The sequence below is a fragment of the Trachypithecus francoisi genome, unplaced genomic scaffold (genome assembly GCF_009764315.1).
Source record: "Trachypithecus francoisi isolate TF-2019V2 unplaced genomic scaffold, Tfra_2.0 Lachesis_group16, whole genome shotgun sequence".
NCBI lineage: Eukaryota > Metazoa > Chordata > Mammalia > Primates > Cercopithecidae > Trachypithecus > Trachypithecus francoisi.
In genome coordinates, this window is record NW_022681461.1 from 96,035,366 (window position 1) to 96,049,662 (window position 14,297).

At 54.3% G+C, this 14,297-nt stretch overlaps 1 protein-coding gene across 11 annotated transcripts in view; it reads left to right on the forward strand.

Moving 5' to 3' along the window:
- The window catches only part of SEC16A (SEC16 homolog A, endoplasmic reticulum export factor), a 43,679-nt gene that overhangs the window by 580 nt on the left and 28,802 nt on the right, over positions 1 to 14,297 (forward strand). For 2 of the 11 annotated variants that reach the window (XM_033238530.1, XM_033238531.1), the window contains exons 1-2: positions 6,239 to 9,793; positions 11,776 to 11,912. In XM_033238530.1, coding sequence (XP_033094421.1) covers positions 6,239 to 9,793; positions 11,776 to 11,912 — 3,692 coding nt within the window. Of the gene's footprint in view, positions 1 to 214; positions 321 to 898; positions 1,081 to 3,210; positions 3,393 to 6,169; positions 9,794 to 11,775; positions 11,913 to 14,297 lie in introns of those variants that run through there. The other 9 variants (XM_033238526.1, XM_033238527.1, XM_033238532.1 and 6 more) reach the window with 9 other exon arrangements.

A 14,297-nucleotide genomic window follows, 5' to 3' on the forward strand; every position in this document is an offset into this window, starting at 1 on the left:
GCCGTCCCTCCCTGCCCGGGCCTCTGTGCAGAGCGAAGGGCCAGTAGATGATGCATTGGGGAAACCCCAGGACGCTGGACAGGGACTGGAGGTGGCCAACGACCAACTTCCGGCGCCGCTCTGGGCCCGCGGCCGCGCCGTAGCCAGGCAACCAGCGCGCAGGCGCAGTCGGCCCTCCGTGGCCCGCAGCTCCGGCCGACCCGGGCGCATGCGCGACCGCCGCCGCCTGCCCTCCAGCCTCCCAGCCCAACGGAAGAATGCAAGCAGCGCGCCGGCGTCAGGGCCCCGCGCTTCTCAGCTCGGCGGAGTAGCCGTTCTCGGTGCGTGAGCCTGCTGGCATCGGTCCTGCAGACTGATTTCCCCCTTGTGGCCTTGATTGAAGAATCCCATCTCTTCTCATATCTTAAAACGAAAAAAGACTGGGAGAAAGCCAGCGTAACCAGGGCGACGTCTGGGGGCTGCCCCGGCGCGCCTGGCCGGGCAGGTGGCAAGGGGCGGGGCCAAGCTGTGAGGCGGTGGACGGACGCCGGCGGGGGGCGGGGCCACGGGCGGGGAACGACGGCCGAGGGGCGGGGCCAAAGGGGCGGGAACGACAGGATGAGGCGGAGAAAGGCGGACGACGGGCAGGGCCAAGGGGGCGGGACGAAAGAATGAAGAGAGGAAAGACGGAAGAGGGGCGGGGCCAAGGGGGACGGGAACGACAAGATCAGGCGTGGGAAAGACGGGCGTGGGGCGGGACGAAAGAATGAGGCGGGGAAGAACGGACGCCGGCGAGGGGCGAGGGAAAGAGGGGCGGGACAGAGGGATAAGGCGGGGAGGACGGACGCCGGCGAGGGCTGGGGCCGAGGGATGGGCCGTGAGGGGTTTAATAAGGACGCGTCTGGGCCGACGAGACGAGGGGCGGGGCCGGGGCGGGGCGCGCGCTGATGTCGCAAGCCGGACACGTCGGCGGCGCGGCGGCCGCGGAGACCGGAGCCGGATGTGCCAAGATGGCTGCGGCGGCTGCTGTGTCTGCGCTTGTCGCCATCGCCGGGTAGGATTTCGCCCACGGCTCTTGAGGGATCGGTCTCAGCCGCGCAGGTAATGGGGCGAGCGCGGGAGGAGGAAGGCGGTGGCCGGCCGGGGAGCCAGGCCGTGGAGGCCGGGGCGCGGAGGAAAGGAGGCGGCTGGGCCCAGCCCCGATCGGGCGGCGCAGCTCGGGTCCCGCCGGGGCCGGGCGAGGGGACAGACGTCCGGGCCAGAGCGGGAGGCCGGGCCGCGGTGGGATTCGAGGGACTGACGTGGACCCGGCTGGGCTGCAGTGACGCCGGTTCCTGGGGCAGGAGGCTGGACCCCCAGGCACCCCTCGTAAGACTCCAACTTTTCAAATGAGCGTGTCTTGTCCTCACTGGCTGAAAGGTTTCCTTAGCGATGCTGGTGAAGAGCGACATTTACATTTGAACCAAAGAGTAGAGTTGTTTGTTTGTAATTTCTTGATAGGGCGATCAGGGTGTTGCAACAGAGGCGGAGGGTTAGAAAGAGTGTGAGTGATGCGGCTCGCCCCTTTGTGATGAAGTGTTACAGTAGAGTCTTCAGAAACATCAGAGCCATTTAAAGTCAGTTTTTGCCGCTTAAGAACACTTTTAAATGACTTGTAAGTTGGGTGTGGATTGTATATTAAGATTTTGTTTTACATGTATGATGCCGATGTTAACCAAAGAGGTATTTCCCATCCCCCATGTGGCAATACGAAGCAAACAGAACCGTAGACGGTTCTTCCTAGAGTGATAACTTTTGCAAGTTTCAGCACAATGCAGCCTCCCTGCGTTTTTTCGCCATGCCCTTTCTTAGGGTTCCGGTGCTGGTATCTTGTAGACAAGAGGCAAAATAGCGTTTCTTTCTTGTTCCTTGTTCCTCGTTTACTCTTAATAGTGGTTACTACAGTGAGTCTCAAAATTGTACTGAAAGTTTTCTTTGAGGCATTGGGCACATTTTTTTCTTTTTTCTTTCTTTTTATCTTCTTTTTCTTTTTCTGCCAAACCCAGCAAGAGGCCATGGTAGTGGGTAAATGTTAATGTGATTTCTTCTTCTGTAAGCATCTTTCATGAATACCAGGCTGTCCTTTTGGGTCTTCGTCATTTTCAGCAGTGTTAGGCTGCTGGCCTCCTATGTCTCTGGCTTCCTCTTCAACATCTAACTGTATGTGGTTGCGATTCTAACTTAGAAGAGTTGGAGTTGAATCATGTCTTTGTGTCAAGCGTCCCATAGTCTGACAGGGTGTCACTAGCAGCCACCGTGAGGGAGACTGTAGGCAGCAGGTAAGCTCAGGGGCTTCCTGGCACACTATTGTTTTCCTCACTTAAAATATGAAGCCAGTGGCAGCAAGAGGAGAGGGGTGTGCATGCGTTTTAAATACCTCAGTTCTGTAGCCAGAACTATACTAAAAAGAGTTTTGCTTAGGTATCCACATGTCCACATGGTTACAAGGCAGTTTAACTGACTAGCTAGGTTTATGAATACTGCATCTTCAAGATCAGCTGGTCTCTTTGAAACAGTAGAAGAGTTAGATGACTTGAGGTTACAGAATAAAATTCCCTATAGTGGTGACATAGGTGATAGGCATTTGCATTGTCTTTCTCCCGGTGAGTAGAGAAAAAGATAAAAAAAATCAGTTCAAGTCACAAGATTGTTCCAAATGAAGCTAGCATGTTGCTAAAAAGCTCTCAATTAGGGAGCATGAGGGTTGGAATGCTCCTTGTAAGTGATAGTGTTTGCTATAAAAAATTTTTAGTCTAGGAGAGCTACGGAATTTTTTTTTTTTTTTTTTTTTTTTGAGAAGGAGTCTCGCTCTGTCGCCCAGGCTGGGGTGCAGTGGCCCTATCTCGGCTCACTGCAAGCTCCACCTTCCGGGTTCACGCCATTCTCCTGCCTCAGCCTCCCGAGCAGCTGGGACTACAGGCACCCGCCACCACGCTTATCTAATTTTTTATAGTTTAGTAGAGACGGGGTTTCACTGTGTTAGCCAGGATGGTCTCGATCTCCTGACCTTGTGATCTGCCCGCCTCAGCCGCCCAATGTGCTGGGATTAAGGTGTGAGCCACCGCGCCCGGCCACGCCTGTTAAACAGCAGTTGGGATTAGGACATCCCAGAATCCACTGTGAGTAGAATCTCATAAGATTAAACCCAGGGTTTTCAGGAAAAAAAAACACATCGATTCTCTCATTTTATAGACAAAAATACATTGCAGAAAGAGAAGTGGCTGCCCCGAGCCACTCACCTGGACGCTCAGTTTTGCTCTTACAGCAGCAGCCAAGGAATAGACCTCTAGGCCCGTGTTCTGTGTTTAAAGCAAACAAAAGCTATTGAGGACGGTAAGGATCTTCCCGGGGAAGGCCGTGTCTTGAGAGATAAGGTAGGACTTCTGTTCTCCTGGCAGCGGAGTTTCGGGGGGGCTTGGAAGTTTGCGTGTTCTGGCCACGGTTGCGGGTGTCACTGTGTCTGCTGTGGCAGCTTTTAGGACCAAATGGAAGATAATACCAGTGCACAGATCGGAGGGAGATGCTCTGCCCGTTCTCCTTTCAGTCCATGTAAAATAGAGCTGTGAACATTCTTTGTTTTCAGATGAGAGCCTACAACCTCAATGAAGCCTTTGCTACTGTTCCTAATAGTAGAGTTCCATTAGAATCAAGTGGATTTCAAGGTGCCTGTCAGTTGGAAAGCGTCCCCTGTTGGCAGAGCAAAGAGCATGTGTGGGCAGTGATAGTGTTGACAGGACTAGTTTTTAGGTCAGCATAGGAACTTTAATTTGTGAATAACTTTACTTAAAATACATTGATCGGTGTTTTCTTCTCTCTCTTTTTTTTTTTTTTGAGACAGTCGCACTCTGTTGCCCATGCTGGAGTGTTGTGACTTGAACAAGGCTCACTGCAGCCTGCAGCCTCAACCTCCCTGGCTCAAATGATCCTCCCACCTCAGCCTCCCGAGTAGTTGGGACTACAGGCACTGCCCACCACGACCGGCTTTTTTTTTTTTTTAATGAAGATGGGGTATCGCTGTGTTGCCCAGGCTGGTCTCAAACTGCTGGACTCAAGTGATCCTCCTGCCTCCCAAAGTGCTGGGCTTACAGGTGTGAGCCACTGCACCTGGCCAATGTTTTCTTCTTTTATCTGAATATCAGAAAGATTTCCAAGAATGAAAGCAATATGCATCTGCAGAAATGTGTGGATTGGCCGGGTGCGGTGGCTCACGCCTGTAGTCCTAGCACTTTGGGAGGCCAAGGCAGGCGGATCACAAGGTCAGGAGATTGAGACCATCCTGGCTAACACGGTGAAACCCCGTCTCTACTGAAAATACAAAAAATTAGCCAAGCGTGGTGGCGGGTGCCTGTAGTCCCAGCTGCTCGGGAGGCTGAGGCAGGAAAATGGCATGAACCCGGGAGGCGGAGCTTGCAGTGAGCCGAGGTCGCACCACTGCACTCCAGCCTGGGCGACAGAGCGAGACTCCCTCTCAGAAAAAAAAAATAAAAAAAGTGTGGATTAAACTCCAGAGTCCTCCCCTTTGGTTTAGTTTTTCCTTTGATTAGCTAACCTTATCTGTTTGTTCATGAGGGTGGTGCTGAGAAGAAGAAAGACTGATAGAAAGAAAAGAACTTTCCTAAAGATACAGCACTTGAATTTTTGCCTTAAGAGGCCAGGTTAACTGTTCAAGTTTGTATCTAGTATATTTTATTTAAAAACTGATGGAGGTTTTTGCCCCTTTGTTTTCTAGAAGAGATTTCTTGGCAATTCTGCCTCGTATTGAAAATTTTGGAATTTAGTCTGTCTCTTGTAAAGCTGCTTTAAATTTCCTGGGAGTTTCCATTCCAGGCATAGTTACAGCTCCAGTTCAAAGGTAACGTCTTGCTGGTGGTCCTTTCAGACCTCAAGCCAGTCACAGTACAAAAAATGAGACCTATGAAGAGGTGTGATAAAAGGCATTTAGATGAATATATTTACTTTGCAGCTTTTTAAAAAAATCATTGTGTCACTTTTTATTTATTTATTTTTTTTAAATAGAGACCGTCTTGCTCTGTTGCCCAGGCTGGACTGCAGTGGTACAATCATAGCTCACTGCAGCCTTGAACTCATGGACACAAGTGATCTTCCCTCCTTAACCCCCTGAGTCCCTGGGACTGCAGGTGTGTGCCACCATGTCTGGCTCACTTTCTTCTTTTGTAGAGACAAGGTCTTGCTATGTTGCCCAGGCTGGTCTCGACCTCCTGGGCTCTAGCAGTCCTTCCACCTTGACCTCCCAAAGTGCTGGGATTACAGGCATGAGCCACTGCACCCAGCCTATTTTGCAGCTTTTATAACTATACTTCATAATGCTCTTTCATCAAAGAAAATAGAATGAATTGTAAACTTTTGTATCCTTTTTGAAATTTAACATGTATACAGAGTATGATATAAAGTTTTTTTTTTTTTTTTTTTTTTGAGCCAGGGACTCACTGTGTCACCCAGGCTGAAGGGCAGTGGTGCTGTCATAGCTCACGACAGCCTCGACCTCCCCAGCTCACGCAATCCTCCTGCCTCAGCCTTCTGAGTAGTTGGGACTACAGGTGTGCACCACCACGCCTGGCTGATTTTTGTGTTTTTTGTAGAAACGAGATCCCGCTGTTGCTCAGTCTGGTCTCGAATTCCTGGGCTCAAGTGGTCCTCCTGCCTTGGCCTCTTAAAGTGTTGGGAGTACAGGCATAAGCCACCACATCTGGCCAGTTTTTCTTTCTTAATACAAGAGTTGGCTCTTCCTGGATCTAGGGATGGTTTGCAGGAAAACATTGAGTATCTGTGGGTCTGGCAGCGTATCACACCAGTGTCCAGGTTCCGCACCATCCCTGCTGTTGTGGCCGAGGGCCGCGGCAGTGATGGGCCTTGTGAGTAGAGGATCCCAGAGGATGGAGTGGCCATCTAGACATACTCCATCAGCTCGCAGCCAGGCCATCCAGGGCACGTACTCTGTCCACTGCCCCCCAGAGCACCTCCTCAGGGACAGGTGTTCTCTGCTGGGGTGGGGTGTAGGGGGGAGAGAGTCCTCGGGATTTAAGTGACGTGAAATCATGTTCGGTGTTCCTCTTTTTCCTTAGTTTTCCTGATTGCAGCTAGGACTTTGACTATATGGATTTTATGCTGATTGTCTCTTTTTCTTTTTCAGCTCCAATTAAGGAAAAGCTGTATTCTGCTTCCTTCTGTAAGCAGCATCGACTTGTGCAAGAGTTCAGTCATGCAGCCGCCACCCCAGGCGGTCCCGTCTGGCGTGGCTGGGCCACCTCCAGCCGGGAATCCTCGGAGCGTGTTCTGGGCTAGCAGCCCTTACAGGAGACGGGCCAATAATAATGCAGCAGTGGCTCCAATAACTTGCCCGTTGCAGCCGGTCACGGATCCATTTGCTTTTAGTAGACAGGCGCTCCAAAGTACACCGATGGGCAGTTCGTCCAAAAGCAGCCTGCCTGTCTTGCAAGGCCAGTCAGGCTTTTCTCAGCACCCCGGTTTGCTTGTGCCTCACACACATGCCAGAGATAGCTCTCAGGGACCCTGTGAGCCCCTGCCTGGACCTCTGACACAGCCCAGAGCAGATGCCAGTCCGTTTTCTGGTGTGTTGACACCTTCAGCACCTCCTGGGCCTGAGATGAACAGGAGCACAGAGGTCGGTCCCAGTTCAGAGCCTGAAGTTCAGACTCCGCCATATTTGTCTCACTACATTCCAGGAGTGGATCCTGAACCATCTCATGGGGGCCATTCTCATGGGAACATGCCTGGGCTCGACCGACCCCTGAGCAGGCAAAACCCACGTGATGGTGTGGTCACCCCAGCAGCATCCCCTTCCTTCCCCCAACCTTGTCTGCTGATGGCGGGACAGTGGGGGCCAGTGCAAGGAGGCCCGCAGCCCTCGGGGCAACATCGTTCACCCTGCCCTGAAGGACCTGTTCCCAGCGGGGTGCCCTGTGCCACCAGCGTTCCTCATTTCCCCACCCCGTCCATCCTACATCAGGGCCCTGGTCATGAGCAACACAGCCCTCTGGTGGCTCCCACAGCAGCCTTACCCAGTGACGGAAGAGACGAGGTGGGCCACTTGCAAACTGGAAGCCACCTGGCCAGTAACTTTGATCCTGAAAATACATTCAGGCAAAATCCCAGAATTGTGTATCATTGGGCAAGCCCAGAGCTCAGGCAGAATCCAGGAGTGAAGAAGGAGCACCAGCCCGTCTCTGCTCTTGTGAACCCCCTCCCCCAAGGAGATAGCCCAGAAAACCGCACGCACCATCCACTGGGGGCCGGGGCTGGCTGTGCTCCGCTGGAAGCAGACTCGGGAGACTCAGGAGCTCTGGCGATGTTTTTCCAAGGGGAAGAGACAGAAAATGAGGAGAATCTCTCATCTGAAAAAGCAGGCTCATCTGGTCAAGCAGACTTTGACGATTTCTGCTCCAGCCCTGGACTGGGCCATCCGCCTGCACCTGCACACATGGGGACAGGCAGCCTCTGCCAGGCCCTTCTCCCAGGCCCTAGCAGTGAGGCTGCTGGTGATGTATGGGGTGACGCAGCGGGCACAGGGCTGCCAGATGCCAGTGGCTCGCAGTATGAGAATGTTGAGAACTTAGAATTTGTTCAGAATCAAGAAGTTCTGCCAAGTGAGCCCCTCAATTTGGACTCTTCCTCCCCGAGTGACCAGTTCAGATATGGGCCCCTTCCTGGGCCGGCTCTGCCCAGGCATGGTGCTGTGTGTCACGCCGGAGCCCCTGACACCACACTGCACACAGGACACCCTGACAGCACGTCATCCAGCTACAGCAGCAGAAGCCACGGAAGGCTCTCAGGCTCAGCCAGGCCCCAGGAGCTGGTTGGCACGTTCATCCAGCAAGAAGTTGGAAAACCTGAGGATGAAGCTTCGGGTAGTTTTTTTAAGCAAATCGATTCTTCTCCCGTAGGAGGCGAAACAGACGAGACCACTGTGAGCCAGAATTACCGGGGCAGCGTGTCCCAGCCCTCAACCCCAAGCCCCCCGAAACCTACAGGAGTATTTCAGACAAGTGCAAATAGTTCTTTTGAACCGGTAAAATCCCACTTAGTTGGGGTAAAACCATTTGAGGCAGATCGCGCCAACGTGGTTGGTGAAGTAAGGGAGACCTGTGCCCGCCAGAAGCAGTGCAGACCAGCTGCCGCCCTGCCCGATGCTTCTCCTGGCAACCTGGAGCAGCCGCCAGACAACATGGAGACCCTCTGTGCACCCCAGGTCTGTCCCCTGCCTCTGAACTCCACCACGGAAGCTGGGCACGTGCTTCCACACGCAGGGGCGCCGCCCTTGGATACTGTGTATCCGGCACCGGAGAAGAGACCTTCAGCCAGGGCCCAGGGGCCCGCGAAGTGTGAGAGCCCAGCAACGACGCTGTGGGCGCAAAGTGAGCTGCCAGATTTTGGAGGCAACGTCCTTCTGGCCCCTGCAGCCCCAGCGCTTTATGTGTCTGCAAAACCTCAGCCACCTGAAGTTGTTCAGCCTCCAGAAGAGGCGATGTCTGGGCAGCAGTCACGGAAGCCAAGCTCGGCAGCCCCTGTGCAGAGCCGAGACGGCATTAGTGCTTCGGAGAACCTTGAGAATCCTCCCAAAATGGGAGAGGAGGAGGCCCTTCAGTCCCAGGCGAGTTCTGGTTATGCAAGTTTGTTATCCTCACCGCCCACTGAGTCTCTGCAGAATCCGCCAGTCTTGATGGCCCAGCCTGATCACAGCTATAATCTGGCTCAGCCCATTAACTTTCCTATGTCCTTATCGAACTCGAGTGAGAAGAATCAGTCCTGGAGAGAGGCTCTGGTGGGGGATAGACCTGCAGTCGGCAGCTGGGCTCTCGGTGGTGATTCTGGGGAGAACAGTTCTTTGTCTGGGATTCCGACCAGCTCTGTCCTTAGCTTGTCTGTGCCTAGCAGTGTTGCCCAGAGTCATTTTCCACAAGGTTCTGGTGCTTCCGAAATGGTTTCTAATCAGCCTGCTAATTTGCTGGTTCAACCACCATCCCAGCCAGTTCCAGAGAATTTGGTTCCGGAAAGTCAAAAGGATCGTAAGGCAGGAAGTGCTCTTCCCGGATTTGCTAATAGCCCTGCTGGAAGCACAAGTGTGGTGTTAGTCCCACCTACACACGGCACCCTGGTGCCTGATGGTAATAAGGCAAACCATTCCAGTCATCAGGAAGACACATATGGAGCCCTAGACTTTACCTTAAGCAGGACTTTGGAAAATCCTGTAAGCATGTACAGCCCATCCCATTCTGACAGCCTCGCTTCTCAGCAAACTGTTGCCAGTCATCCCAGACAGTCTGGGCCCGGGGGACCTAACCTTGACCGTTTTTATCAGCAGGTCACGAAAGATGCCCAGGGCCAGTCTGGCCTCGAAAGAGCCCAGCAGGAGCTGGTGCCACCCCAGCAACAGGCTTCCCCACAAGTACCCAAAGCCACGTTTTCAGAGCTGTCAAATCCAGAAAGTCTGCCAGCACAGGGACAGGCCCAGAACTCAGCACAGCCACCAGCAAGTCTGGCTCCGGCCAACGCAGGTCAGCAGCTGCCGCCTCGGCCTCCTCAGTCCTCTAGCGCATCGCTGGTGTCCACCAGCTCCAGCCAGGCAGCGGTGCCGTCAGAGCAGCCATGGCCACAGCCGGTGCCTGCACTTGCCCCCGGCCCACCGCCTCAGGACCTGGCCGCCTACTACTACTACCGGCCTCTGTACGATGCCTACCAGCCTCAGTACCCCTCGCCGTACCCACTGGAGCCTGGTGCAGCCTCCCTCTATTACCAGGTAGAGTCGAGTCGCGTGTGTAACCCACTTTTCTCTCGTTGCTTTGGCCAGTTGACTCTTCACTCACGGTGTGTTCCCTAGTCGTGTTTGTTCGCTTGCTTCCGAGGTCACCCACAGTCCCGCAGGTGTGAGAACGGTAATCCAGTAACGCTTCCTGTGGACAGGGCTCCTAGCTGCAGAACTTGCTCTCCCAACCACAGGCCACCCTTACTTCACACCACGCGTTAGCATCTTGAATTGCTTATAATACCTGCTTAGGATTTGAACCAGCCTCCCCAGCTAATGTGACAGAAAGAGCCCTCCATTTCCTGTCACCCCTGCTCCTGCTGGCTGTCTGCAGAAAAGTTCTGTGTTGCACGCCTTGGGAAACTGGGATGGCCCTTGGAAGCTTACATCAGAAGCCCGGTGCATCACGTAGTTCTTTAAATGCCTCCTGGAGATTAAACACACGGAGAGAAAATAGTCCGTTTTGGAGCATGAGCCGCACGCAGCAGCTGAGTGAGGCGGGGTCCCGCAAGCTGCTCTCAGCACGTGGTGGTGCAGGCAGTGGCTCAGGTGGTGGTGCGGGCAGTGGCTCAGGTGGTGGTGCGGGCAGTGGCTCACATGGTGCGGGCAGTGGCTCACGTGGTGGTGTGGGCAGTGGCTCGGGTGGTTTTTGCAGGCAGTGGCTCACGTGGTGGTGCGGGCAGTGGCTCAGGGACCGGCTGTGCTCATGCAGAGGATTCTTCTGTGCCTCTTTTCACAAGGACACCAGCTCATGAGTGATGTTTGAGTTGGGTTCCACGTAATCCTGCAGTCGTTCGAAAAGTGTCTGTGTACACATTTGATCATTATTTGCTTTTCCTACCCTCTAACCCAGTTCAACATACACTGATTGGGTTCACCGATTCAGTGTCACTCCAGATCGAAGGGTTGTGTGATAGGGAGTTGGAAAGCCATGGTCTTGCAGTATGTAAGGCCAGTTGGAACCAGATTTGCGGCCACATAGGAAGGCCTTGCATCAGAAGGGGGCCCGCCCCGAGGAACAAGGCTGCCGTGGCTGGCTGGGTACTGTCCCAGGGAATGGGGCTGGGCCTCCCCTTGGGCCTCCAGCATCACGGTTTGTGTGCATATGACCAGGTGCACACCTGACCCCTCAGACCTGTGTAGGTTCCACAAGGAGCCCAGGCACTTTTTATTTCCGTACAAGGACATTCAGCTCTGCTGGGAGCCCTGGGGTAGGGCTGGTACAGAGCGAGGGGGAAGCCGTGGCCTCACTTCGGGTCCTTTGTACGGTCCTCCTGCTGCGAGCCACCTCCCTCCGCGGGAGCGCTGTCCTCCTGCCATGCCTCTTGCTGTGGTGTCTGGGTGGCCAAGGACGAGTCCATTTTGCCTGCCAGCCAGCGATAGCCTCGAGGCTTTGAGGCCCTTAAGCATGAATTCTGGCGTATGCCCGGGCACTGCATGTCTGCAGATCCTCATGTGTCCACGTGGCCCCCTTGGGGACAGATCTGTGGCCACGAAGTGGTTGGTGATGGGGCTGAAGCCTCCCGAGAATAAAGCACGGTCCACTTTTAGAGGCTGCTTCTGGCTGTGGCTCTGTTCACTGGGACCCTGGTTCTCTGACTCACTGAGGTGGCATCTGAAGCAGGACGCAGGGGTTGTTCAAATCATGGCATCTCCACACTGGACTCGTCAGGAAGCAGAAACCTAACAGCCCCTTCCAGAAGTTGCCACAGCCCCCTGGGGTTGTCTGCTGACATGCGGGTGCCCTGGGTCCATCCAAGGGTCTCCTGAACAGGGCCAGCGCTGTGGGTCTTAGGACGCCCCGCTGCCTGTGGGTGTGGCTGTACTTTGGAGTTCTGTGTGGTTGTGCATGAGGGAAGGGCCACACTCCGTCCTGCTGGGGAGCAGCCGTCTGCGATGTTTCCAGCTCAGGCTGGCTTTTGAACGAGCTTGCTCTTGATTGGTATCTAATCCTACCCAAATGCTTCCTCCCACAGGATGTCTACGGCCTCTACGATACTCGATACAGGCCCTATGACAGTGCTGCGTCTGTGTACGCCGAGAACTACCGCTACCCCGAGCCCGAGCGGCCCAGCTCCCGAGCCAGCCACTCCTCGGAACGGCCACCTCCCAGGTGCGGCCATGCCCACCCTGCCTGCCCCTCTGTCACACTCAGACCCATGTCTGTGTTGCTTGCTAGGGGGATAACAGTGGCTCGAAAAGTTCTGTATTTCTGAAGAATTATGCAAACTTATCTAACGTATGTTTACATTTTCTCGGTATGGACAAATTGTAGGATGTGTTTTTAAATGAAATTAAACACTGCCCCGGGTGGTCATTGGCTGTGCTGGTCAGTTAGCATTTGGCCCCACCTCTACTCGGGCCAGATTCTTCTCAGGGCTGCAAAGAAGCAACCTCTGACTTGCCCTTGAGCCCCTCTGGCCGGGGCACATCTCTTGGTCCGGCCATTTGCTAATGGGGTGTCCGGGCTCCCCAGAGACACGGCAGCTTTTCACAGGTCTGCAGAGGCCTGGGAGGACTGGTCACAGGGGTGACTTAATTCTTAGACCTGTCTGGCTGGCTACAGAAAGCAGGGCCTGAAAGCCTGTGTTTCCTCTTCTTTTTTTTGTCTTTTGAGGCAGGTCTCACCCTGTTGTCCAAGCTGGAGTGCAATGGTGCTGTCTTGGCTCACTGCAGCCTTGACCTCCTGAGCTCCGACAATCTTCCCACTGCAGCCTACCAAGGAGCTGGGACTACAGACATGCCCCACCAAACCCAGCTAATTTTGTTCCTTGTTTTTTGTAGAGACTAGGGTCTCACTATGTTGCCCAGGCTGGTCTCGAACTCCTGACCTCAAGGGATCCTCCTGCCCTGGTCTCCCAAAGTGCTGAGATTACAGGCATGAGCCACTGCGCCCGTCCAGCCTATGTTTCTCCTTGACGTTGCCTCCTCTGATTGAAGGCCAGCCATGCCTCTGTTTGCCATTACAGAAGAGGGGTTTGGAAAGACCTGTGGCACTGTGCCTTCAGCTGAGTAGGCCTTTAAGCCAGGTCAGAGTCCTCTCGGGCCCTAGAGCAGAGGAGGCTGCTGTTGAGTTTCATCTCCACTCAGGAGGTGCGCAGAGCCCTGCGAGGGGTGGCATGTCCTGGCCACCGTGCTAGGCTGCGCCTTCCAGGGCCTTAGCTGCACCTACTCCTTGTCAGATCTGAGGACAGACTGTCTCACAGGTAGAGGCTCCCAGCCAGGGGATATTGCTTGTTAAACTTGGTAATAGAGAAAAACTAGTTATTAATGAAGACTTTGTACCTGCACTGGTTTTTGAAAGGTTCTTCATGCTTATTCTTAGAGGTTTTTAGGAGCTTCTCTGAAGACAAAGGCTCTGTCTGTGAACCTCTGCCCATGCGGCTAGCCCTGGTGTACTAGGCTCCAAGGGCACACACTGGGCTGTGTGCAGCTGGATGCTGGAGGTGGTTTGTGAAGCAGGCGGCACTGTGAGGTTTCACCTCTCCGGAGGCTGTAATTGTGAGAAAATTCCCAGGGTTTGAGCTACTGTGTGTCACTCTGTCACTTGGGAAGCGGGATTTGAAGTTAAGATCATATTCTGATTCACAGCCTGCCAGATCCAGTTGAGGGTGAGCGGGCAGGTGTTTCCTAGAGGCCCTGAGAGGCGAGAGCACGGAGGAGAGACAGCCAGGGAGGGTTCTCACCGTTCCATTTTCCTTCTGCTGGCCACCCTGCCAGGCTCACCTGGGAACCGATTCTGAGAGGCCAGTGGTGGCTCATGATACGGAGAAGGACTCTCACCAGAGGTGGGGTCAGGTCACCACAGGAGTGACGTTGTCACCGGACCCGCAGGCTCACTCTTCCTTCCCGTGTTCAGATCCTGTGGCTGCCTTCAGCCCTGGCTTGCGCAGGCTCTGGGGAGTCCTTTCTGCTCCTTTCCCGGCTTTGGTTGGGGAGCACACGTCTCGTGCGTGTGTTCAGCCTCCACGCTTGCGTGTGGCATGGACTTGCCTCTCTGGGCCTGGTGTGGTCCAATCCCCGCAGGCACTGCCATCTCGGCCTTGTTCGTTTTTGAGACTGTTGGTCCTGGTGAATGACTGGGGTTGGAAAGGTCAGCTGAGGAGACGGCAGCTCCTTGGAAACCCCAACTCAGATAATTTCTCCAGAACCTGCTGTGGCCCACATGAATGTGATAGACCCTAGAGTGGCCACTCAGGCTGTCGGTTGGCAGGGCTTGTTACTGTGGCTGAGCAGTTGGATGTAGGGGACAAGTGGACCGGGCGTGTGCCACCCAGCAACAGCCCCATTCGATGCAGAGGTGCTGCGCCAGCCGAGCAGCCAACCTCCGCGGCGGGTGCGGCTCCTGTGACATCTCCTGAAGGGACGTGGGAAGGGTCACATTCTAAAAATGAAATATTGTATGAAAATTATAAGGTGCTCTTACGGCCTTTCAAGAGTCTTTTTAGGTCTCACCCTTTTAGCCAGGCTGGTGTGCAGTGGTGCCATCATAGCTCAC